This window comes from Vitis vinifera, chromosome 5 (assembly GCF_030704535.1).
Source record: "Vitis vinifera cultivar Pinot Noir 40024 chromosome 5, ASM3070453v1".
Lineage (NCBI taxonomy): Eukaryota > Viridiplantae > Streptophyta > Magnoliopsida > Vitales > Vitaceae > Vitis > Vitis vinifera.
Genome location: NC_081809.1, coordinates 23,779,275 through 23,805,733, shown reverse-complemented (window position 1 = coordinate 23,805,733; position 26,459 = coordinate 23,779,275). Strand labels below are relative to the sequence as shown.

The following is a 26,459-nucleotide window of genomic DNA, read 5'->3' as shown; positions in this document are numbered from 1 at the left end:
CCAAAGAGAACTTTTAAAGGTTAGAAGATGTCGAAGTGGAGTAGTTGTGGTTGTTAAATGCATTTTTAGGGTAGGTCTCAAATTGTGTCGTTTCTCATTGATTGTCATCATCTTATTAGCTAAATTGTACTTTCGATTCATCAGCCAGGAATTCACTTTTAATAGAGATCTGCATGCTGCATTGGTTTTATGTTCCTACAGTGAGATCTAAGATGTACAGGAAATCTTCCTGCAAAAGCCATGGCGATGCTTTGGGGCAACTCAAGGTTCAAATTCAAACATGTAGCTGTGAGAGCTCATTTATGGGGCTGTTTAGTTTAGTTGGTTAAGTTCGGTCATGTTACTAACACCCTATTTGGGAGTGGTTAGGGTTAAAAACCTTTCATAGTTCTGGGAAATGTTGTCACACAAATCAGATGTTTGATTAAGTTTTGAAAATCATTCTATGATTTTTGTCGTGTTTCTAGTTCATAAAGAATGTTATTTCATGTTTAATGAAACTTTGTTATGTTAGTACCCCAAGCAGATGGAATCAAATTATAGAAGTTATCAAGTAACTTTGGAAACAGTTTACAAGCTCCAAGCTTAAAAACGGTACAAATTCATTACATCACTCTCAACAGAATATTTCTGGGCAGAGAGGAAGCCCCTACACGTGAGCCCACCAAACTCAAAACCTACCTGCTGCTGCGGTCGCCATACTCTGCAGTTTGGCCAGCATTTGTGCAGCGGCCGATTCCCTGGCTTCCCGAGGAGTGTCACACGGCTCCCCTACAACCGAAATCTCGAAATCCACCCCTTTTACACTCACAGTGCCTTCAGATTTGCCTACAAATGCAATAAGAATTAAAAGACATGCATTAGCCCAGTTTTTCTGAATATGTAAATATTGGACTGTCTCTACATACATCCCTGATGTGGGGTTCGGGTGGGGGTTTTAGAGCCCTGTTTGGGAGAGTTTTTTAAATGCTAACAGTGGTGTTTAAAGGTCAATTATAACTTAACTCTCTTCTTCTACTGCTAAATGCATAAGTTAAATGTCAGTCCAAACAAGATCTTGATACATTGTGTCATGCCACAAAATCTAATACATCAAGTACACGTTTTTATATATTTTCATAAATATTCAACATTTATAATGATATATCACATATTAATATCAAATTTAATAATTCCCATAAACTATTGCAAACAAAATTCAAGAAAAACCAAAGTTATCGAGTTCCACTCAATAATTAGATTATTTTGTTTCCTTCCTTATCAGAGAGGGGCTTCGGGCTTCTTGCATTTTTTAGGGGGAGTGAGGGGCGAAGGAAGAATGGAAAGGGGCTCCAGAGGAGTTCAAGCCATCTAGAGGGGTTCGACAGGGTGATCCACCATTGCCTTACATTTTTGTTTGGATATCTGGCATTTCCATTATTAGTAAGCTTTTTGTTTGAAAGATGATGAATTTTTGGTGATGGTAGAGCCCCCTTTACTAGTAAGGCTATGTACTTAATTTTAAACTAGAACCACAGCTTCTAGTTTGAGGCATCCTTCCTTGTGTCCCAAACAAACTCTCACAAGAAACAAAGGGACTCAAATAACCAGTCAGACTGGGTTTGAAGAAATTCTCCTTAAACATTCCTCAGCTACACACACCAATTCAGAAGACAGCACACAGTCAAAAACAAAAGTAACTCAAATTTCCTCTCGTGAATCAAAGTTAGATCATCTTACCATCTAATAGGGATACTCGATATGTTGGTAATATCCAGTTGTTCTCATAACAGATACCATCGAGTTCCTGCTCAATGAACAAAGTGATGAGTCTGTACCATGTAAAATATCATTAATTAGCATGCAGCCCAAGATCACACAACTCATGACACTGATATTCTGAACAAGCTCATAATTGTTATGAATCCTGATGAATATCATTCAGACATAAAATGATACATTATGCTCCATGTTTGGTTGAGTTCATGGGTCTAGAATTTCAGGAGCTCATATAGCTTGTCAGACTTCTGGGTAGCGTTACATAAGACACAACAATCCAAGGTCATAAACAAGTTGCATGATGGATATGGCTCAACTAAAGATCTAGTTTGGGTTGCTTCGAGTATTTGATCCGGTCAGAATAATTAGCTCATTTCTTTCCCGGTGGATACAAGTATGAAAGAAATAACTTGTTATGAACTTTCACGTATCTTGTGGCAAGGGCATTTTCTTCTCTGGAGGAAAATTTCCGTTAATTACAAGAAAACTCATATTTTGTTGTCAAGCTGAAAACCTCCAATTTTGAAGGTCATATGTAGCATCATAAAAAAATTGTTGATAGATCATAATATTTAGAATCCAGAATAATCTAAAGATAATAAGATTTTAAATTCATAAGGAAAAGAATAATATGTAAATGAAAAGAATTATAATGCCACAACTTGCCTGACATGACTTTTGTATATTCAGAATGGCCTCAGACAATCTCTTCCTCTTGATATGTTGAGGCGATTCTTGGTCCTCAAGATGGCGGTAAGTCCTATCTCGAGTTTGAGGGCATGCGTCATTACAAAATTCTAAAATTGATTCTATCTTTAACGCCAAATCATCTTCACCACCTAAGAAAATTCAGAAGAAAAGATAAAATTGTGAGTAGAGAAAGACAAAAATATAAGTTTAGATTCTTTGCATTTATTGATGGCTGCTATGGATCACTGTGGGATGAAGGGTGGGCAGAGATCCAATTTCCAAAAGCTGGACCAAAAATTTCTCATTTCTATCATAAAACTGTCATACTACAAATTTCATTTCTCAGACAATGTTACATAGAAGGTTCGAATAAGATAATGTCCCTAGCATATATAGAAGATGACCAAGGAAAGTGGTTTAGATTGCTTCCAGGCATGTTACAATATCACTTAAGACATTATCCAAACCCACCAATCTTTCCAACTTTAGCTGCTGCCCAAGTGGTCTAGGAATCCAGGATTGATAACAAAGATGACCATGGAATAACATTTGATTTATCAAATCTGATATGAAATCTGCTGCTTCTTCAGCTAAAAGTTTGCTTATAGTTTTACTGATCCAGTTTGAAAAAAAGGGCTCCTTGTTTATAGGATGCCAATTTCATGTTTTACCTTAAGACAACCATGTAAACTCCACACAGACCTGACATATTTAGTCAGGACTTCATGAGATGGGTGCATATCAAGGATTCACATCTGCTCTCCCTTACCCAGGAAATAACGAGCAGTGAGTCCCAGTCTATCAAAAACTAGCTCAAACCTAAAGATTCACTCTCTAAGACCTTCTGATACAGACAAGAACTTTTGCATCTACAGAAGCCCTCCCCGCTTCTCTAAAGTAAAAGCTAAAATGGCCTCTCCTATATGATTCCTGATGATAACCCATTTCTTTCCAACCTGGATTCCCTAAATCATTCAACAATACATTAAGATGGTTATATGGAATTGTCCACCAAGGGAAAGAAATCAGGATTGTAAGTTAATGGTAGAAATGCCACATCCTCCAATATGACATAAGGATACTAAGGGATTCCATAACAATTTTTGGACGACGGAAGCCAAAGAGAGGAAAAGGACTTCTACCAGACACCTCTAAAGATTCTGTCTTATCCTCAGCCCCTAGCATTCCTCTACAATCTTCACCTACACTTCCCCAGTGAATTTCCAGCTTTACTATTATTTTGTTTCAGAGCCAGTCCAAGAGATTTCTGCCTAAGAAAACAGCCTTTTCCACACTGCATGGGAGAAGGGCAATGGATAACTAAGTGATCTACTGATTTTCCACTTGTTTCTTTATGGCCAACTCTCCATCCTCCTTTCAAAAGCACAACAAAGTTCCCAGGAAAGAATTTGCGTCACCTTCTGAATCAACGTTTATAATTGGCATTTACTTTCCTATGGGCTGCCAACCATGATAGTGCTCTGACTTCAGAACATCGCCCTGCAGGAATGAATTTGCAGAAACTGTCATTGGCCCTTACAGGGTTAAAAAAAAAAAAGATATATTAGTAAAAGATCTCTTACTACAAAGAGATTGGCATATCGAGTCATTTGACATGATATCAAATTTAAAATAGTTCTACTTTCAGTTGAGTAGTTAAAGGTTGCCCTCTCTTTCAATTTAACATCAAGAATACTCTCCCCGTGTTGATCTTCAACCCAATAGTGATCTTCAAGAGAAGTTTACAGATCTGGGTCTGGTGCATCCAGGAAAACTGAACACCTAAAAAAGGTGAAATCTCCTATCTTTCTAAGCCAAAAATTCACACTATCCCATTTCCAATCTTTAGCAAAAAAAAAAGGTAGTTACACAGAAAAATCTCCTTTAAAAGGGAAATAAAATCCTGATCTCTAGCACAAATAAAATCAACCAAAAGCATACTAACTTCAGATTTTAGTAAGATAAACAAAATCACCAGTATGATTCATACAAGTATCCTCCACAGTGGCATAGGCCCTCAATTCCCTAAAGAAAACATGTTGTAGAATTAGACTTCCAATGGAAGCATCCATCAAAATTATAAATTATTCTGTAGATCAAGGGAACTGGATATTAATCTTGGAGATCTTTTATGCCAGGAAAACTGGACATTCTCCCACCTTAAAAAATTTCAGACTTCTTTTCATCCAAATGCTGCTAAAAAGTGGAATACCTTTCTTGGCCTTTTGGATAAGATGGAGTGTAAAAAGGTGGAACACCTCCAAATCACCTTGCCTCTACCCTTGCCAAAACTCAGAAGCAACCTTCCAATAAGGAGGAGATATTTAACCATGCCTTTTGTGGGTGCTTCTTCGCCTAATTTCGCTAGCTTGGAGATATGTTTGTCATGCCAATCTTATGCTCCCTTCATCAAATCCAAACCTCCTCTATTCCCATATAAGTTCATGACAAGCATGAACTTCAACTTCTGAGTATTGGTGTTATGAAGCCTAGAAAATCTTTTCTATGTCCTGTCCCTTAAATTAGTAGGAAGAAGAAGAAAAGATTGTACATTAATCAGTTGATCCAAATTATTTTAAAAGAGCCTGCCCATTTCAGAAATGATTGCTTAAAAATGGGTCCAGAAAAAATGGTGGGCCTTGGCTCAGACGCTCAGACACTCAGACAAGGGCTGGCCACAGCAGGTTATAACCCACCCACGTACACACACAAACCAATGTTCCCATCCTGTTTTTCTGCTTTGCTCCCTTGATTCTTATCCCTAACTCTGTGTTATAGTGTCCTACTAAAACTGGTCAGGCTCTGGTTCCAATGGTAACCTAAAAACAAGAAGGAACTTGAACCAGTGTCCTTAAAAAGGAACTAGCAGTAGGCATATGCAGAACCATTTCAACCAACCAATGTTCACCAACATTATTTTCAGGTTTCGTAGTTTCCTACTGAAAAGGAACAGGGTCTTAAGGCTAGGGATACGGCACTGCACCACCAATGCAAGTGACTTGAGTGTGTTCAAGATTATAAGCCAATAAACGCTGTACTAACAGAGTTAATCTGATCTCATAATCCACTTATATTTTAAGCATGACTTGCAAAAATAAAAGCAGAAAATGTTAACAAAATACAAAAGCACCAGAAGAGAGTCATACCATCTAAAATTGTCTGAATATTTTTATCACATTGTGCAATCTCATCTTCTAATTTGCGTTGCTGATGAGACTGAAACACAAGTGCATAACAACTTGATAAGAAACTTTCCTGACTTCGGAAGTAAAAAGCAAAGAATTTTCAAAATAGGACAGCAAACTATAGATGTAAAAGATGATATGATGAACTAAGGGAATAAAGTAATGACACCATCAGATATGTCCATTTAGGTAACCTCTTAGGTCAGAGCCTAAACCAATTAAGAGATCCATACAACATTCTGAAGAATGAAATCGATTGAATACAGGCCACCACCTATTTCCATCTACAGAAGGCATGCAGTCAAATAGACTGCCAATTACAAATCAATTTACAATGTGTTCAGTGAGACAGATGATTCAATTACACCTAGTATAAAACATTGCTATTTTACACCAAATAACTTCACAAGAGACCACTGTTTTCCCAAGTTAAATGCTGGAATAATGCTACTTCTCAGATATCATGCGCACCAAATATCATATTGATCAAAGTACCACCAGCTCATCTATTACTGAACCCAAAATTCAAATAGAGCTCAAATATATAGTTTTATATAGATGGAACAGCAGTTAATCTCCGATCAATATGCTGAGCATGGAGGGCACATGCAATTCAACAGTGGAATAAATGAAACATGAATCCTGCACGAAGTTTCTATTGTTATAAAACTAGCAGTGTTCTGCACCAGGCGCAATTGGATGATGACCACACACATATGCATGAATTCAGAAACAATGCTTATCTTAACTAGTAAAGGAAAGAGGTATACCAGTCTATCCCTTTTTCTGAGAAGAACTTTCAGGGCAGTTTGTGACAATAATTTTTCCTTTGAAGCAATAGTAATTTGAAGTTTGTCAAGATGTTCAGAGTTGGACTCGTAAGTAACCAGCGCCCTATCTTCTATCAGCATTCCATCCTGATCTGGCATGATAAAGTTGCAGATCTCTCCTCCGTTGGCAACCTTCTCACCTCTACAGCTAGTCGTGCATGGTGTCATCACAGAGTTAGCAATCCCCTCCTGCTAAATTCACCAAGAATTAACATAACAGAACAAAGGAAAAAAAAAAAAGAACATTAATGATTATTCCAGATTTACAGTTCAGGATTCTTCTCTACCCTCACGAGAGAGTAAAACACCCATACATGCTCATTAATCTGTAATCTTTAAATGCTGACATAATCATTATCACCAATCAAAACTCCTATAATCCTACACAGCCATTCACCAACCTTCATTTAAGCAAAAGAATATCAACAAAATATGGAAAAATGTGCCTTGAAATCCATGGGGGCTGGTAAACATGTGTCAAAGCAGCCTTATTATGTTTATTAGCATAGGATATTAATAAATTTGTAAAATTTGTTCTCTACTAAGATGAACAAAGTCCAACTGATTAACATCAAGGCCAAGCCTTAGCTTTTTCTATCAAATTCCTTTTCTTCATCTTGGAGCCAGGGATGTCGATTCCCTTCCCTTCAGGCATTATCTGGACTTCTTGGGTCCCAACCAGAGCAAGTTTTTTGTTTAGGAAGCCAGTTGGGGAAAAGTTTTGATGATAGATCAACTCTAAAGAAAAGGGGGGTTACTAGCAAATAAACAATTTCTTTGTAAAGTCGAAGGCAAATCAATTGATCACATTCTTCTTCATATTGTCAAATCAAGGGTTCTATGGAAATTGCTATTCTCTTTATATGGAGTAGTTTGGGTGCTTCTCTCCATAATCAAAGAAACCTTATTAAGTTAACAGGGATCCTTCATAGATAGAAAAATGAAAGAAAGCTTGGAAGGCTGCTCCCCTATGCACTTTTTGGACATTGTGTAAGGAAAGAAATCATTAAGCGTTTGAAACGATGAGACATCAAATCAAAGGTTGAAAAGTTTGTTCCTAAGCAATCTCCTAGCATGGTTAGGGATGCAAAAGAAGGCTCAAAGCCTATGGATTGATTTTGTTGATTTCTTAGGATCTTGGTGAGAGCTTTTTTAGTGTTCTCTCATGTGGCTTTGCCTTGTTGTACCCATTTTTTTTTGATCAGTAAGTGATATATGTATTGATAAAGAGACGCTAAAGAAGCGACTCAAATAGTTACAGTATAGAAAAAACAACTCACCCCCTTACAAAAGAACCCACCCCTCTATGAAAGCACAAAAAACCCTCTTCCTTAATACATGCACACCCAATCTATAAAATTTAATAAGGTCGAAGGACCATCTTTTATCCACACTTTGATTTCCGACCATAGCAAATACACAAAGGAAATTTTCAACTTTTGTATAGATAGCACCCCGTCCTCAAAAGCAATTGAATTTCTAGCCTTCCAAATGACCCAAAACAAGCATAATGGTCCCAAAAGCCACGTCACCTTCCTCTTCTTGCCCATAATGGAACCTCTCCAACCTATTAGAGTTTCCTTAACCGAACGCGGAAAAACCCAAGAGACTCCAAAAAAAGAGAGGAGCAAGGTCCACAACTCCCTTGTTCTTTCACAATGAAGGAGGAGGTGGTCAATTGACTCCCCGCACTTTTGGCAAAGAAAGCACCTATTTGCCAAAGCCCAACCCCTCTTTTGCAGACGGTCCAAAGTTAGGACTCTACCCCACGACGCCTACCACGCAAAGAAGCTTATCTTGGGTTGAGCATAAGACATCCAAATAATCTTTGAAGGAAACCAAGCTGACGACACCGACTGCATTACCCTATACAAGGACTTTACCGAAAAAACCCCATCCTTTGATTCCACCCATCTCACCCTGTCCTCCTCATCCATCCTCACCATCTTTCCTTCCAAACACCCAAGTAACCTTCCCCCTTCTTCCAATTCCCAATCATTAAACGGCCTATTGAAAGTAGGAGTCCAACTTCCACTCCTATCCCCCTCGGCTGTCCACACTTCATTTACCCATGCCTCTTTTGATGTTGCTATGGAAAATAAAGAAGGGAAAGCCTCGCTTAAAGGGCTGGTACCACACCACTTATCTTTCCAAAACCTCACATTCTTACCATCCCCCACCTCATAGCCAAAAAAAGGGGTTACAAATTGTCCCACCTTATTTATAGCTTTCCACAAACCAACCCCATAAGCCTCCCTAATCTCACAAGATCTCCATCCTCCTTTCTCCTCCCCATACTTCCTTCTAATCACCTGATTCCATAAGGCCGTTTTCTCGTTAGCAAAACGCCATGCCCACTTTCCCAGGAGAGCCTTATTGAACAAACCAAGACTCTTTACCCCCAACCCTCCTTTACCTTTATCATCACACACAATTGACCACCTTACTAAGTGAGGTTTCTACTCAAGAGCGCCTCCTCCCCACAGAAAATCTCTTTGTATCTTTTCCAGTCTTATCCTAACCGCCCTTGGAATTTGGAAGATGGACATGAAATAGATTGGCAAGTTGGACAAAGTACTCCGAATTAAGGTAATCCTTCCTCCTTTTGAAATGTACTGTCGCTTCCACATAGCCAATCTCCTTTTGAATCTTTCCTTTATTCCATCCCAAACACCACTAGATTTAAAAGGAGCACCTAAAGGCATTCCTAGGTAGGTGGATGGTAAGTTTCCCACCTTATAACCAAATTCATCAACTAACTCTCCCACATTTTCAACTCTACCAACTGGAATCAATTCACTCTTTTCCATATTCACTTTTAACCCTGATAAAGCCTCAAACCACATTAGCAGCCAGCATAGGTGTGTCAACTGATCCTCTTTAGCTTCACAAAAGACCAACGTGTCATCAGCAAACAACAAATGAGTAAACTGGACCCCTTCGCCCCTTCTTCCCCGAACCAAACAAGGCGTCAAAAAACCACCATCAACTGCTCTTTTCATCAAACAACTGAAAGCCTCCATCACTATTACGAATAAATAAGGCGAGAGGGGGTCTCCTTGCCTTATGCCCCTCGAGCTCTGGAAAAAACCCGTTGGACTGCCATTCACCAGAACTGAAAATCTGACAGTGGATAAGCACCACTTTATCCAATTACACCACCTACCTCCAAATCCCATTTTCCCCATTACCGCTATCAAAAATTTCCAATCCACATGGTCATAAGCTTTCTCTATATCTAATTTGCACATTATTGCCCCTCTATTATTTTTCAGGATGGAATCTATTGCCTCATTAGCGATTAGAACTGCGTCCATAATCTGCCGCCCCTCCACAAAAGCATTTTGAGATAAAGATATCACTTTAGCTAACACTCCTTTTAACCTGTTAGCCAACACCTTAGCTAACCATTTGTAAAGCCCTCCCACCAAACTTATTGGCCTAAAATCCTTTAAGTCCTCAGCCCCCCCTTTCTTGGGAATCAAAACTAAGAAGGTTGCATTCATGCTTCTGACAAATCTCCCCGTCTCATGAAACTGTCTGAACAAATTCAAGACCTCCACCTTCACAAAATCCCAAGCAAACTGCCAAAAGGCCATTGAGAAGCCGTCCGGCCCTGGTGCTTTCTCACCGCAACAGCCTTTCAGCGCTTCAAAGACCTCCTCCTCTGAAAATGGTTGCTCCAGCCTCTCTACCTCCCTCTCTTCCAGCCTCTCAAAGTTTAGCCCTTCAATACTAGGCTTCCAATCACCCGGGTCTGTCAACAGTTCTTGGAAATTTCTGCCAACCTCCTCTTTGATTTCACTCTCCTCAGTAAAACACCTCTCATTCACCTTTATTCTATTCAGTTGCTTCCTCCTTCTATGAGCATTTGCCATTTTATGAAAAAACTTGGTGTTTCTGTCCCCCTCTTTTAGCCAAATTTCCCTAGACTTTTGCCTCCATGATACTTCTTCCAATAGAGCCCACTTCTTATATAACTCCCTTGCCTCCTTCCTAACTTCTTCTTCTTCTATTGATAGAGAACGAACCATTTCTTCCTTGTCCCAATACTCTATTAAGTTCCATGCTTTTTGTTTCTCTAAATCAATCTGTCCAAAAACCTCTTTATTCCAACTTCTTAACAGCGGTTTTAAGGCCTTCAGTTTTTCAGTCAATATGAAACTAGCCGATCCATTCACTTGAATCCCCTCCCATCACTGTCTCATTACCTCTTTAAAGCCCTCACTTTTCAGCCACATGTTCTCAAATCTAAAAGGAGTTGGTCCTCTCCTCATTCCTCCCCCATCCAGAAGAATCGGGGTATGGTCAGAGATAGGCCTAGCCAAGACAGTTTGGATGGCCCCTTGAAAATGAGTTTCCCAATCCTCAGAAATGAAAAATCGATCAATTCTTGATTTTGATCGATTATTGAGACCACCACACCACGTGAACACCCCCCCTTGAAGTGGCAAATCCCTTAATTCTAACTCCTCAACCACCTCTGAAAATCTCCTCATTGCCTGGGTTAAACGGCCTCCTCTGCTCCTCTCAGATGGGAATCTAATCATATTGAAGTCTCCTGCAACGCGCCACGGCTCATTCCATAACCCTTTTATTGCCCCCAGCTCACTCCAAAAATCCTCTCTCCGCTTTTGCTGTGGGCCCATAAACTCCTGTGAAACACCAACAGAACCCATCCTCACAGCTCTTAAAACGACAAGAGACTGTAAATTTGCCCACCTCCATCTCCTCTAATTGCAATACCCTGTTATCCCAAAACACCAACACCCCCCCAGCCGTCCCCCTGGAATTTAAAGACCCCCATTCCAAACATCTTCCAACCCCGAGGCTTTTGACCAACCCATTTGACATCTCCTGGATTTTTGTTTCCTGAATACACACTAGGTCAACCTTCTGTGATTTAATCACATCCTTTATCACCCTTCTCTTTTCCTTGTCGTTTGCCCCCCTTACATTCCACAACAGAATCCTTAGCTTCATCTACCAGACTCTTGATGGCCCCGATCCTCTACAATTCCTTCATAATTCACCGACCACTCAAGTTTCTTTAATTCACGATCAAATCTCGAAAGTCCCTTACCCTTCCTTTTTTTTCCTGTAACCCTCTCAGAACAATCCCTTCTTTCCCTAATTTTATTGAGGAGTTGCAATATCTCCCTTTCAAAGCCTTCCGAAGGCATTCCCAAACACTGACAAAATCTTGCCAGACAACTATACCTCCAACTCTCTTTGTCTTCTCCTTCTTTCTCAACCCCTTCGCCTCTCCCCTCTTCCAACATAAAAGAAACCCCCACTCCCATCTGATCGTCCCTTACTTCCGCCGGACACACTCTCAACGGAGTAAAGTTTAACTTCCCTTCACTTTCCTCCTCCACGGTGTCATTACCGCACCTTTCATCCAACTCAATCACAGCCCCCTTTCCTTTTCTTTTTCCATTGTATACATCCTGTGTACTCAGGTGTACTCTTTTCTTTTTCCATGTATATACATCTTATATTTCCTATAAAAAAGGAAAAAGTCAATAGTATCCTTTCCCCTCTAAGGATGAATAGGAAGTACTTATGGTAAAATTTCTTAGCATTGGAGCTATTATCATATAACAAAGAGACATTATTTGAGATTAATTTAAAAAAAAAAAAAAAGAAGGAAACATTATTTGAGCCTTCTCAAGACTAGTTGGGAGAAGGATGACTAATGAGTTAGAAATCTTATTGTTACTAGAGGCCTTCTGGAACTTGGTAGTGTAAGGGGCTTCAGTGTAGGTTATCTCATGTGTTACCCCGCATAATGGAGTGCTAAGGAAGGCTCTTCAATACTTATTTATGAGCTAAGAAATGTAATAGAAAGGCAGTAAAGGAACAGAACTTTTTAGTACACAAGAAACATATACAGTGTACCTACAACAATACATAGGCAAGCAAAAGGCCCAAATAATCCACAAACCTGAAAACCTCAGCAACCTGTTACTGATGAAGTTCACAAAAGATCATCACACACCACCGCCCAAACCAAACACCCCATCTATCAAGTGTAGAGACCTAGATTGACAACATAGAAGGTATCTTCATTGGCCAAGAGCTCTCTTGTAGGGGATCATCTTAAATCCAATATCAAGTCAGAGTGCCTAATGCAATATGGTGATTGGACTTTGTTTTCTACTTTCTTTTTTTCGCCTTTTCTTTTATTTGCAACCTGTTTCCCTTATTTTTACATCCATGTCTATCAATCAATGATATCACTTTTCATACTCTTATCATAAAAAAATTTATGCAGGGGAGGTAGAGAGCTCTTTTTAAGCCCAAGATTGCATTGGCAAAAAAACAAAGTGAAAATGCATAGAACCATATAAAGGCCAAGAAAAGGAGGGGAAAATCTCAGTGTCATCAAGGACCACAAAGACACTCATATAGCATGTAATCTCCAGTAAATTCCTATAACCTGAGATTGTATTCCTCTAGGGCAATATCATGCACTAAAAATTTTCTTATGCTCAAGGATAGCAACAACATGAACAAAACTATGGAGTATGGACAAACAAATTAAAGGGGCAAGCTTTGAGCTCCATCACCAACATTTCCTAGGTTCCCATATATCTTATATAACCTAACAATTATGCGGAAAGAAAAGGTTGCAATAATGGGAATATGAGCTTTCATATTATTTGTATATCTACAACCAACAAGGAGTTAAGGAACTTTAATGACAAAACTAGAAGGCATAAAATCATAAAAGAAAGTGTTTAATAAAAGGACTTGGTTGAAGAGGATTAATATATCTTACCTTGGCCATAGCACCAGTTGCTGCAGCATTTAGATCCCTGGCTGTAAACAGAGTCATCTCTTTCTGGTGAAGGTTGACTTCGACTGAATTAGGAAGGCTCTTACTTCTGCTTTCATTCTGGAGGCAAAACATTGAAGAATCATTCTCAGTAATATTCCGGGGCTCACATAATGCATTAAAGAAACCAATCACACAACACACATTACTGTATTTCCATCTGGGAGATTCAGTGTCAGTGCCACTTGATTTGTTGCCAAGAACATCTGCTGTGCTCAAGTACCTATCAGATCCAACTCTTTTCTTATTAACTTCTGCATCATCTTCATTTTGGGGGCAAACCATGCAAGGGTTATCTGCATTCATATTCTGGAACCCAGAGAAAGCATGAAGATAAATCAATCACATAACACTCATTGCTGTCTTTCTGCTTCAGATTTTCAGTATTGATCATCACTTGCCTCATTGCCAAGAACATCTACTCTGCCACAGTTACTATGAGACTCATTGCTGTTTCTCTTAACTTCTGCATCCAAAGGTTCTGCTGTCCTCTGAGTGCTGTTTAATTTTTCGTTTCCCAATCCCACCCTTAAATCCTGCAAACTGTTTGAGAATACTCCCCTGTAGAGAAGAATTACAAGCCACAAAGTGAGGAATCAAACATTTTTTATATACCAGCTCCTGCATATAGGTTGGACCATACATAGGCATTGAAGGAGAACGGCTACCCTTCTATCTTGTATAATTTCAAAAACATAATAAAAGAAAAGGATAAGAGTTACTGTTCATAGTTGATACAGAATAACTGAGACACAAATTCCTATACTACATGCAGTCTAGCTAAATAATTTTAAGAAACCTTCAACTTGTGGCCTCTCTTGTATTTACCATAAATAAGCAATCGAAAACAATGAACACAGGTGCTCACTCATGCTTGCCAGGATGGGATGCTAGTAACCATACAATGTGAAAAATTTTCATTCTTCACTTTCACTTTTGGAAAAAGAGGTGTAGGGTGCTCTACAAGGGGCGAGGTTGGAAACATAGATAGCAGGATTTTATAATTGGTGTGCTGGTGCACTTCAGTGTAACACTTTTAATGGGGTTCACATTGCCCATTTCTATGAACCTCAAATTCCTTGCATTTCAATTTTCTTCTAAGTTCATTTTAGACTGGACCCTTCAAATGGTTGTAAATCGTCTCCTGAGTCCACCCTGCCTTTGATTGGAATTGTACATCTCTAATTTTATTAATACAAATGTTCAATTAATTATCAGAAAAGAGAATCTGTAGATTACAATAACACAAGATTAACATTACATAATTTGATTCAAATAGTTAGAGCAGTTGTAATTCATGGCAACAGCAATCTAAATAATCAAGACTAGTGCTTCAACAACAGATGGTAACTTAAAAAAAGGGATGCATTAGGCCATTCAGATCATCCAAGAGGTGACTAATACAGGTTGATGAGCGTTGGTGATAATGCAACAAATAAATACAACTCAAGTAACTACTCATAATACCACCCTTTTTTTGTTTCAGGACAACGCATTTTCCAGTAAAGATAAGGGACCACACTATATACTATTTCGTTCTTCAACCATTTTGAGCAGCAAGTGGGATTACAAAGCTAATGCATAACAGTATAGAACATTCACAAATTTTTTTTGATAAAATAATAAACCCGATATAAAGTGCACCATAAAGTAGGTGAAGCCTAGTACTCATGCAGCATGCACAGATTGCCCCACAGCCTATTTAACATTTACAAGATTATAGAACTGAATCCAGAGATCTGGTGTTCAGGTGAGTCAAAATCTAGCAGATCTACATTCAAAAGGCAAAAGCTTTACCAGCATCCAAGATGAATAACAAATTTTAACATGTAAAGCATACCTGGAAGAAAAAACACATCTGAAGAAAATCAAACAAACCTAGAAAGCCAATCTGATAAAATCCCTTTATATGGAAGCACATGGAAATACTCAACAACTGAGGTCACCGTCCAACTGCAGGAACTGTTCTTAACCAACGGGCCTTGCAAGCTGCTCAAAAAGCAAAGACAGGATGTTTAATCAGGAAAAGGAATAAAACATTATATTAATGTTTTCCAACCACTACAATTATTTTAGGCACCCAGCACCCATCTTTACTGAACTTGACACAAGTGCTGGACTAGAAAAAGTTACAGTCCCCTGACTCTAAGTCAAGTTTCCCAAAGCAACTTACTTGAAGGTACAAAGTTTTCGAAGCTACAAATAAATGATTTGCAATAGCTGAAAGTGTTTTGATTGCAAAGTTGATCTACAGCCCAGTGCTAAACTTAGAATGCATGCAACTACCTTTATCCAAGAGTGCATTTGGTTTGGCATTTGAAATGGGCTACAGATCCCCAAAAGATATAAATTGATTCCTCTGATGCAAAGCCAAATGCTTCTTCACCCACTGACCGAAAACCAGTAATGAAATGTTTACCAGAAGAAACGACAGTGACTAGAACCAAACCTGTCAATCGCCTCGTTAATGGGAATTTGACTGATATCCTCATTGATTGATTGGGTGCACTGCATTATGTAAAAGCGACAAGCTGTCCTTTCTTTGCTTAAAGAATATACAACATGGCTCTCCAAAACCATAAGATCAGCCTGACTGATGCCTGTTCCATGAATTAGAATTATATCCAAACCTAGAAAGCCCTCTCCAAATTTAAAAATCATAAATTGAATAGATGTAATTTAAAGTAGAGACTACTAAGGATTATAAAGTAAAACTCAACGAAAAAAAGATCAGGCCTGCCAAGGTGACACCAGTACATGGTCATCACATTTCATGTTCAAAGCCAGAAAACTCTTTAAGTTTAATTGAGTCATGAATAATCACAGAAACTGATAGATAGTGACTTTTTAGATAAATAAAGAGATTGTATTAAAACCACCGAAGCAGTGGCTAAAAGTACAAGAAGGAGAAAAGAAAAAGAAAGAAAAACACCCCACGCTCCCTAGCAGCCTGCCAAGGAACAAAGAGCCACCCTATCCACACCCTTAATGGGAAGCCACCCACCCGACAAAATCAACTAAGGTCGAGGGACCATCTTTTATAGACCTCTTCGTCTCCGACCAAAGAAAATAAACAAAAGAAGCCTTGAGTCTTTGGATTGACAACTCCTCTTCCTCAAAAGCAACTTTGTTCCTTGTCTTCCAAACCGTCCAAAAAAGGCACAAAGGACTTGCTTTCCAAACACCCTTCCTCTTCTTCCCCATAAAAGACCCATTCCACCCCGAAAGCGTCTCCTTAACCGTGGCAGGCAGCACCCACTGCACCCCGAACATTGAGTAGAGCAGCACCCAAAGAGTTCTAACCTTTTCACAATGAAGAAGAATGTGATCAATTGATTCTTCATGTCTTTGACAAAGATAACATCTGTTCGCTAGAGCCCAACCTCTCCTTTGAAGCTGATCCAAGGTGAGAGCCTTTCCCCACGTTGCTTCCCACCCAAAAAAACTCACTCTAGGCTGCACCGTAACTTTCCAAATAGCCGACGATGGGAAGGAGATTGGATGTCCTGATACTAATGATTTGTAGAGAGACTTAACCGAAAACATCCCACAATTAGTCTCTCTCCAAATCACCCTATCATCCACCCCTTGCTGAATTTGCTTCCTATTTAAGGCCACAAAAAAACTGCACGCCTCTTCCAACTCCCAATCATTAAACGGTCTAGAAAACAATGGGCTCCAACTTCCCCCACCCTCATTGCACCTCCAAACATCCTTAACCCAAGCATCCTTGGAAACAGCCAATGCAAATAGAGAAGGAAAAGAAACACAAAGGGGTTCATCCCCACACCAAATGTCTTTCCAGAATTTTATCCTTTTCCCATTCCCCACAACGAAAACAAGCCTACTTTTCACGACTTCCCATTCTTTTCTAAGAGTTTTCCACAATCCCACACCATGCGTCTCCCCCCTTGCTTCCTTTGAACTCCATCCCCCTTGCTCCTCCCCATATTTTCCCCTAATCACTTGGTTCCAAAAAGCCTCTCTTTCCATAGCAAATCTCCAACTCCATTTACATAAAAGAGCCTTATTGAGGATAGAAAGACTCTTGACCCCCAACCCCCCATTATCCTTCTCAAGACAAACCAGCTCCTACTTAACAAGATGGATCTTCCTCTCAAGGGCCCCACCTCCCCATAAGAACTCCCTCTGAATCCGCTCTAACCTCAGTCTGACTTTTCTAGGCATAGAGAGCATGGACATAAAGTAAATGGGCATATTAGCTAGAGTACTCCGGATCAAAGTAATCCTGCCTCCTTTGGATATGTATTGGCTCTTCCATCTAGCCAATTTTTTCCTCATTCTCTCCTCCACACCGTCCCAAACAGCCCGCGACCTATACTGCGCACCTAAAGGCAAGCCCAGATAAGAGGTTGGGAGACTTCCAACCTTACAACCAATAGCTGCAGCCAACTCCTCCACATTATTCACACAACCCACCGGAATAAGCTCACTTTTGTCAAGATTAATTCTCAAGCCCGACATGGCTTCAAACCACATTAAAATCCAATTTAAATGCAGCAATTGCACCTTGGAAGCTCCACAGAAAACCAAAGTGTCATCAGCAAACAAAAGGTGTGACACATTAACTCCCTCACCACCCCTACTTCTTGCCTTACAAGCAGACACAAAGCCCCCAGCTACTGCCTTCCTTAGGAGACTACTAAAAGCTTCCATCACCAACACAAAAAGATACGGAGAGAGAGGATCCCCTTGCCTTAAACCTCTAGAGCTTTGAAAAAAACCTGAGGAAGACCCATTCACCAAAACGGAGAAGCTAACAGTGGAGATACACCACTTCATCCATCTAATCCATTTTTCCCCAAACCCCATCTTCCTCATGACTGAAAACAAAAAGGACCATTCCACATGGTCATACGCTTTCTCAATGTCCAGCTTACACATCACAGCCTCTTCCTTGTTTTTTAAAACCGAGTCTAAAACCTCATTAGCCACCAAAACAGCATCTAGAATTTGCCTTCCTTGCACGAAGGCATTTAGAGCCTTGGAAACCACCTTCCCCACCACCCTCTTTAATCTATTAGCTAAAACTTTAGCCAACCACTTATACAGACCTCTCACCAAACTGATAGGCCTGAAATCCCTTAAATCTTCTGCCCCTCCTTTCTTTGGAATCAAAACAATAAAGGTGGCATTAAGACTTTTAACAAACCTGCCATGGTTATGGAACTCCCTAAAAAACCCCAAGACCTCCTCTTTCACAAACTCCCAAGAAGATTGCCAAAAGGCCATAGAAAAACCATCAGGCCCGGGAGCTTTATCCCCACAAAAACCTTTAAGCGCCTCCATCACCTCTTGCTCCGAAAATGGCTCCTCCAAACTGGCTGCATCCACCGCCTCCAATCTCTCAAAAGACAATCCCCTTAAGCTGGGTCTCCAACCTCCAGCAGAAGACAGCATAGCTTTAAACTCATTCACCACCCCCTCTTTAACCTCATTCTCCTTTGTTAACCAAACACCATTTATTTTGACCCGGGATAACATGTTCCCCCTCCTGTGAGCGTTAGCCATCTTGTGGAAGAACTTAGTATTCCTGTCCCCCTCTCTCAACCAGACTTCCCTTGATTTTTGTCTTCAAGATATCTCTTCCATCAAAGCCCACTTCTTAAAATCCTCTTTAGCTCCTCTCTTTGCGTCCACCTCCTGAACAGAGAGAGTCCGAGATAACTCCATTTTGTCCCAAAAATCCACCTGACTCAAAGCCAAAGCCTTATTGATCTCCACTTTCCCAAACTCCAGCTTATTCCAATCTCTCAACAGAGACTTCAAAGCTTTCAATTTAGAAACCAACACATAGCTCGCAGACCCACTAAAATTGAGCCCCACCCACCACCCCTGCATTTTTTCTTTGAACCCCTCTTCCTTCAACCACACATTCTCAAACCTGAACGGCATCGGACCACTCCTTACTCCTCCCCCGTCTAGAAGAATTGGAAAATGATCCGAAGTCGGCTTAGGAAGGACATACTGCACAGCTGATAGATAGTGACTTGACTTATAATAAACAAACTAAAACACCCTCAATGATAAAAAAACAAAAAACTCCTTCCCTCCTTTGATTCAAGGATTTCATTGTATTCTTATTGAAAAATTGAGGATCATGTCAACATTAAATAAGAATTTTCATACATTGGCCTACCCATCCTATCTTTCAGAAAGAAATGTATTGGCAGGGAGATACACAGAGAGACCAAAACTGATATATTGAAGATCCATCAACTTCTTGCATGAGAGAATGGCAGATATCCAAATAAAGCAAGGTTCATCCGCTTCTAGATACTTTGATTGTCAAATCAATCCATTTGCCAAAACAGGCTTTGGTTAGCCTCTAACTCTAGCTATCAAATCAAGATCATGAAATCAATCCTAGGATCCTCGGTAATGTCAAGGCTAACTACACCATCAAGATGCACTAAATCAATATTGGACCCCCGCACCCTATTCCTAACTCAGTTAAGCTTATTAGCATTAAGGCACTATATCATGAGTAACACTTTTTTAAAAAGTGTAGGAGATAAATAGGCCATAACTGTTTGAATAAATATTTGCTTTTTATTTCTATTATAGAAGTGAAACAATAATACCTCTCATAGTCACCTTTACCAATGTGGGGCATCCATATTCCATGAGCATAGTACAAGCATAGTCATGCATTGGAACCCAAATGCAAGATACATTGACTAACTTAATAACGGACAACTATCTTTGCCATGTGACACAAAGTCCCAAGACACATGGCCTATGATTGGCCAGGCCACAATGATGCCCATGTGTCACAGGTTGAACATATGGTATACAGCAATCAACTGGACTTTGCAAAACAAGACATCAACATCACCTTACATTGAAATTAGGGCAAAGACGTTTTTCATTAGTAAGGATGGATTGATAGTTCCAAAACTTGTTTCTGATATGATGGTTGTATCCTTTTTAGGGCTTGGTAGGAACCCTAGAGGCATAACCCTACAGAGAGGGGCTATCTTAGCAATTTCTTAGGTAGCCTGGTTAGGAAGGAATGTTATGTCTTCAAGGATAGGAAGAGATCAGTTACTAAATCATGGGAGAATATATACTTTCTTACATTTCTCTAATATTTAAAGTACCAAGAAATTTTTAAGTTTCCCTTAGCATCATTTTCAGATATTGGAGTTCGATCTACCTTTCAAGGAGCAACATAGGTCGAATGTGCATTGGATAGCCATTAGTGACCATAAGATAGGGTCATTTGAGCTTTTCTAAAGAAAGTTGAGTTTCTAAACTGACTCTTGGAACAGAAATACTTTTTTTACTTGAGGGTGTCATAGTGGCTACAAAGTTATGTGTAACCAATTTGCTAGTTGAAAATACTCCTATACAATTTAAAAAAGAAAAAGAAAAATATATACATGCATAAGTACACACACACACACACACACACATTTAAATTCATAAAAATCATGACTACTTTGATTAGGTTTTTTTGACATCCTTCAAACAAAATTTACTATCTATATATACTTCCTCTTTTGAATTTTTTATGAGTCTTCTTCTCTTTTGAATTTTGTTCAATGCTCATCTTGATTAGCACATTTTTTATCTTCTGTAATTTTTTATTTATTTAAATTCCTCTAACAAACTAACACAATCCCACAAAACAACTGTTTTTCCTACATCTTCGTTCACTTAACAAGAATACAATTACATAAAAGCACATTGGAAAATCCATAATACCTGGAAACTCCTCTATTCTGTTTTTCATAGCATGGGAATTTCTTTGTCAAGGTTTAGGTTTTTACAAACTTAGAAACCAGAGCATGGAACTTGAAATTAAACAGTAGATTGATTCTTTATATACATTAGTCCAAAGTGACAAACATGTCCATTTTATTTTTAAGAGTGACACAAATATGCCATTGTGCTTTGCACATATAAAGCTTTCTTTTTCACAACAGAAAACTGAAGATTTATGTAAAAATGCTAGTCTCTATAAAAATAATATGATTGAGATTTAAATTTTAATGTCAAACATCATGAGGAACTATATAACTTAACTATTTAAGGAAATCCTAGTAAATGTTTTTTTTTTTAAATATGACATACCTTTGCACATATTCTTTTTCCAAATTCATGTAAAAAAATAAGCTTATCTCACTTACTAAAAAATAGGATATATGACACAAGAGAGAGAGATAACAATACTCCATGGGTGTAAAGATGATTTTAATGCGTCAAGTCATGTGTAGATGTATTTTGCAAAGAAGAATAATAAACCAAAATATATTAAATAACTAGCTCTTAAAACCACCCCCCTCCCCAAATAATAAACCAAAATAGATTGGATAACTAGCTCTTAAAACTACCCCCCTCCCAACTAATAAACCAAAATAGATTGGATAAATAGCTCCCCCCTTCCCACCCAACCAAAAAAAAAAAAACATTAATAAGAAGACATTCGGGTTACCAAAACAGAGTGTTTCCCAACATAAGATCAGGTGATTGGCATTAAAGATGAATCAACCTAAATCATAAGTTGTTTCACTTGTTTGGTAAGACCCATGCTAATATACCTTCTGTTTTCCTATCAATAAATAAATAAAAATCTATACTAGTACATGTCTGGGAATTTACTTGAAGCAACTGCCATAACATCAAAATGTTATTTCCTTATCTGCAATATTTATGAACCATTCAAATTAAAATTTTAATAAAATATCAGTTCAAATACAGAAAACAAATGGAATAAAATAGACACCTTACTACATAAAATGGGTATACAAAACCTCAAATCTGAAGATAGCATACCTGCTGCTTTCTTAACAGCAGAAAATGCAAGTTGCTGCAAGCTAGCTTCATCACTGCCTGTTTCATCTCTTGTAGATTTTTTAGTGGTCCGTTTCTTTCTGTATATCTGTTTCACACCTTCCAAACTGTGATTAGTGGCATCAACATCCTTCTCAATAACTGACCAAACCCCTTGGGTAACAGAACTGAATAGCAGCACACAGTTCTCCTTCCTAGAATCAACTAGAAAAACTGTGACCTTGGAGATTGGCCATCCCTCTGTGTTAGGAACATCTTTTGATGCATTTAGACTAGTCGATATATCACAAGCATCCATGACCATTTTCTCTGTGGCTGAAAGGTGATTTTCCAGGTCATCCAATTCACCAGTTTTCAAAATCTGCATAAGCTTCATATGTGACAACAGACTCGGTTTTAGAACTACAGCCAACTTGCAAAATGGTTCAAAACCTAGAAACTCCAGCTGCTGGTGTTGTTTCCTGTGGTAGTAGTTGTAGAGTAACACAACAGCATGCACCTGAAGCAGATTGAAAAACACAAGCAGTTAAAAGGAGTGGACAATAATGGCTACACACCCAAATGCAATGCCCAATTTTCATATGTCGATTATATGTGTGCATTTTTGTTTGTATGGATACATGTGCATATACATTAATGTTCGGTTTGCCAATCGAAAAAAGTGCATGTCTGGGTGTTTTTATACGCATACAGAGAGACCAGGTTGGGTGGCCTACAAAGATGGTTAGTCTATCTAGGTTTATCTCAAGGCTCATGCCCATCCAAAAACTAAAATAATGGACTTAAGATTACAGATATCGGCTACCCTGCCTCTCAAGAAAAAAGGGGGTGTTGTCTGAAAATTACTGACAATACACTGAGAGGCCGCTTCTGCGCACACAGACTGTCCAAAGGGACTCCCTTATGTCCTAAGCATCATTCTACTCAACACGCTTGGCACAACTTAAAGAAAAATGGAGAAAGCTGACCCAGTCTAAGCCCTCAGGACACCTCTATCCAATCTCTTGACTGTTTGCTAAACTAAAAAACGATAAGTAACACTGAGTCAGTAACCTCCATCTGGAACCAAAACCCTTCTGAGCAAAGCATTACCCACAAAGATGTGGATGTATACTTTTCCTTCCCAAAATCAGTTTTTAATGCTACCCTTTCCTCTCCCAAGGATAGTTTTTCATCCACTATTAACATTGAATCAAGGATTTGTCTTCCTTAGACAACACAACAAAAAAAAAGCAAAACTCTACATGAAAAGACAATATAGCTAAATAAAGCAAAAAAAAATTACAACTTCGAGTAACCAATAAACACCAGAATTTTTTAGGTAAGAATCCCAGAGGCAAGGCCCTAAAGCAACAAAATTCAAAACACGGCCCAAAAGGTGGAAAGAAAAACACCTGCTTTGCAACTGACTGCTGCTGAGAAAGTGATGGAGTACTCCGGGAAGAAGATTTTGCTGGTAGCAAAGGATCAACCAAATACTCTAATAATGCACGAACAACATCCTCGACTGAACCCACATCTGGTGAAACCATCGCCTCTGAACTCTCAAGCTCTTAAAAAGCACTACCTGTCCCTAAACCATCAAATGATGATAGCAAAAGATGAAATTAGTGTCATCAGCTTACAGGAGAGTAAAGAGGTTTACAAAATACAATCTAAGTGTTTCAGATATCCAATATAAAAGTTCCACACACATGCATTTTAAGGGGTACCCTTGCAGACAACTCAGTGTCTGGCAACTGATTCTCAAAATATCACGTTGTAGCACAAACCTCATGCTTTAGAAACTCAAACCCTATCTAACCACCTTAGCTCTGTTCAGATGTTGGGAAAATTTAGAAAATTAAAGGAGAAAATAAGTTAAATCATAGGTTTTTTTCATTGTTCCTATCATCAATCTCCACTCCACTAAGCCCAATACAACTTAGTTGAGCTCAATTAAAAGATGAATTCAAAAGTTTGGTTTTCTTTCCTTTTCCATCATTTTTTCAGCAACCAAATGACAAGTTACTACCGAGTCCTTCCAGTCTTCGTGTGCTTGCTATAAATATCTTCTGGGAAATTTTTCTGCAAGGTTATCTCTTCAATCCTAGTTTGTTCCACAGAAATTTTTCTCTGGAGAAGATTTCATTTCATTTGCAAAGGAGATTTTTTTCCCCCGCAGTTTAGTGAAGATTCATGGTAAATACCCCTCGAGCATCACAGGAGAATACTCAAGGAGGAAAATGGAGCCTTAAAAAAAAAAAAAAAATCTGGAAACTATTTCCATTAAAACCAATATACACAGCACCCACAAATAAGGATCTATCTACAGACACTAAGTTGGAGAAACTTATGGCCTCTCCAAAATTTTCCCTTTACTCAAAAAGACTTGTTTTCTTTTTTGGAAATATTTTCCATCAAAACAAACAAAACCTTAAAGCTCCATTTATCATCATTTTATTAGAAAAACGACTAAATTACACAGAAACACCCACACTCATTTTCTCCACAACAAAGACTCCATGTACGGATGCTAAACCGGAGCTCTAAATTTTCCCTATTCTCCAAAAAATAAAGAAAAAAAAAAACTTGGAAAGATTTTCCATTAAAACAAACAAAACCTTATAACCCAATTTGCCATCATTCATCCTATAAAAAAAACACTGAATTACACAAACAGCTACTCCAGCTTGCCTTCTCCATTCCATGCAGTGGCATCCCGTGTAATTTCAAGCATGATCAAGGGCATTTATCGTATTAATTTAGAGTAAGCGTATGAAGAAACTGCTCCTGTTCAGTCACACGACTTTTCTTTTTATGTATAAATTTCACTAAAATGGTTCAATGGTGCACAATGTAATTTTCCATAAAACAAGGGCCTTATTCGGCAAACCCAATAAAATATTTTCCTCCAAAACAAACACACTTCAAAAAATTACTTTTCCCAGAGGTGGCCGGACAGAAAAGCTTTACCTGACCGGAACTGTCTCCGGAAATCTACCTGCAAACGGAAAGAAACCAAAAAGCTGCAAACTTTAACAAGAGTTGCGCTGAAACCGATTGAGAAAACAAAAACCCAGAACCCTACAGAAGTGATAAAACCGAGAACGCAAGAGACCGATGCTGGTTTCCCAAAAAGAATACAACTTTAGGGTTTGATCAAAATATAGTAGCAACACGGGAAAATAAAAATAAAAAAATTGAATAGCAAGACACGAAAATGATCAAAAGATAGCTTTTACACGCATTGCCAAATCCCGAATGAGAGAGAGGAAAAGTTGAAGAAGATAAAGAGAGAAATAAAAAGAGGGTTTTGAATAGGGTTAGGGTTTAGATTGATTGAATCGAGAGCGAAGGCACCAACACCAGTTTTGAGCTGTATGGCTAATGGCTCTATAGCAGTTATAGCACACTGTTATTCCGTACTCCACTATCATTTCTTTTTTTTTTTTCTTTTTCTTTTTCTTTTTTATAAATATATATATATATATATATAATTTTTAAGAATAATTTTAAAATAAAAATAAAAATAATTAAAATATATTATAAAAAATCATTATCTTTCAGTAGCAAATTTTTTTGAAAACTATTTTTATTAAAATTTTGTCAATTACACTTTTAATTTTGAAAAACAACTTTTTAAATGTATGAACATATCATTTTTTCACATTAATGAGATTTAAAGCTAATTTATATTTTTTAAATTAAGTTATTTAATCAAATATAAAAAAACTTGTTAAATTCAAATTCAAATTCAACTTACTTACAAGACAACAACAAAACTTTAAAATACTTATAAATCTGAAATCAAATTTATTTAGGTGGTGTTTGTTTTTTTACTTAATTCAAAATAAAATTTAATGGTTAATAGTGTTAAATATTAGGTTGTTTATTTTTGTAGTATTTTATTTTTATTAAGTATTTAAAAAATAAAAAAATCAATATTTTATTTTTTTTATTTAAAAAAAACTAAATATTTTAACCTTTTTTTATTTAATAAACAATTTATAATAAATTATGAAAAAATAAAAAAACAAACAACCTAAAACTTTAAAAACAAATCACTTTTAATAAAAAACCAAAAAAAGAAACACTCTCTTAATCTTCCATTAAAACAACATTTGGATATTCAACATGATACAAAAAATCCACCAAACCCTTGTTACAATGTTAAAAATGATATATATTTTTCATGGTTAAGTCAAAATTAATCAATCAATGGAATGTATTAAGAAAAATTAATTTAATGGATTGAGCTTTTTTGGATTAGATGATTGAGAAGAATTGTGAATGGAAAAAGTAAGATGAATGAAATCTAGTGCAATTAATATTGGTTATTATTAAATTAAATTT

At 38.0% G+C, this 26,459-nt stretch overlaps 1 protein-coding gene across 11 annotated transcripts; it reads right to left on the bottom strand.

The window, feature by feature from the left end:
• Nucleotides 1-527: 527 nt before the first annotated feature.
• LOC104879453 (uncharacterized) lies at nucleotides 528-25,512 on the bottom strand. 11 transcript variants are annotated; one of them, XM_010652236.3, is made up of 13 exons: nucleotides 24,801-25,512; nucleotides 23,519-23,697; nucleotides 22,107-22,623; nucleotides 15,754-15,904; nucleotides 15,183-15,293; nucleotides 13,706-13,865; nucleotides 13,449-13,613; nucleotides 13,248-13,364; nucleotides 6,404-6,655; nucleotides 5,595-5,664; nucleotides 2,425-2,597; nucleotides 1,720-1,786; nucleotides 528-828 (listed from the first exon to the last, which is right to left on the bottom strand). In XM_010652236.3, exons 2-13 carry the CDS (start codon nucleotides 23,654-23,656, stop codon nucleotides 671-673), a joined length of 2,079 nt encoding a protein of 692 aa, XP_010650538.1. In that variant the 5' UTR covers nucleotides 23,657-23,697; nucleotides 24,801-25,512; the 3' UTR covers nucleotides 528-670. The 11 variants fall into 11 exon arrangements, with proteins under 11 accessions (XP_010650538.1, XP_059593112.1, XP_010650537.1 ...); XM_059737129.1 differs by having other exon boundaries at nucleotides 6,404-6,652; XM_010652235.3 differs by having other exon boundaries at nucleotides 25,080-25,507.
• Between the last annotated feature and the right edge of the window lie 947 nt (nucleotides 25,513-26,459).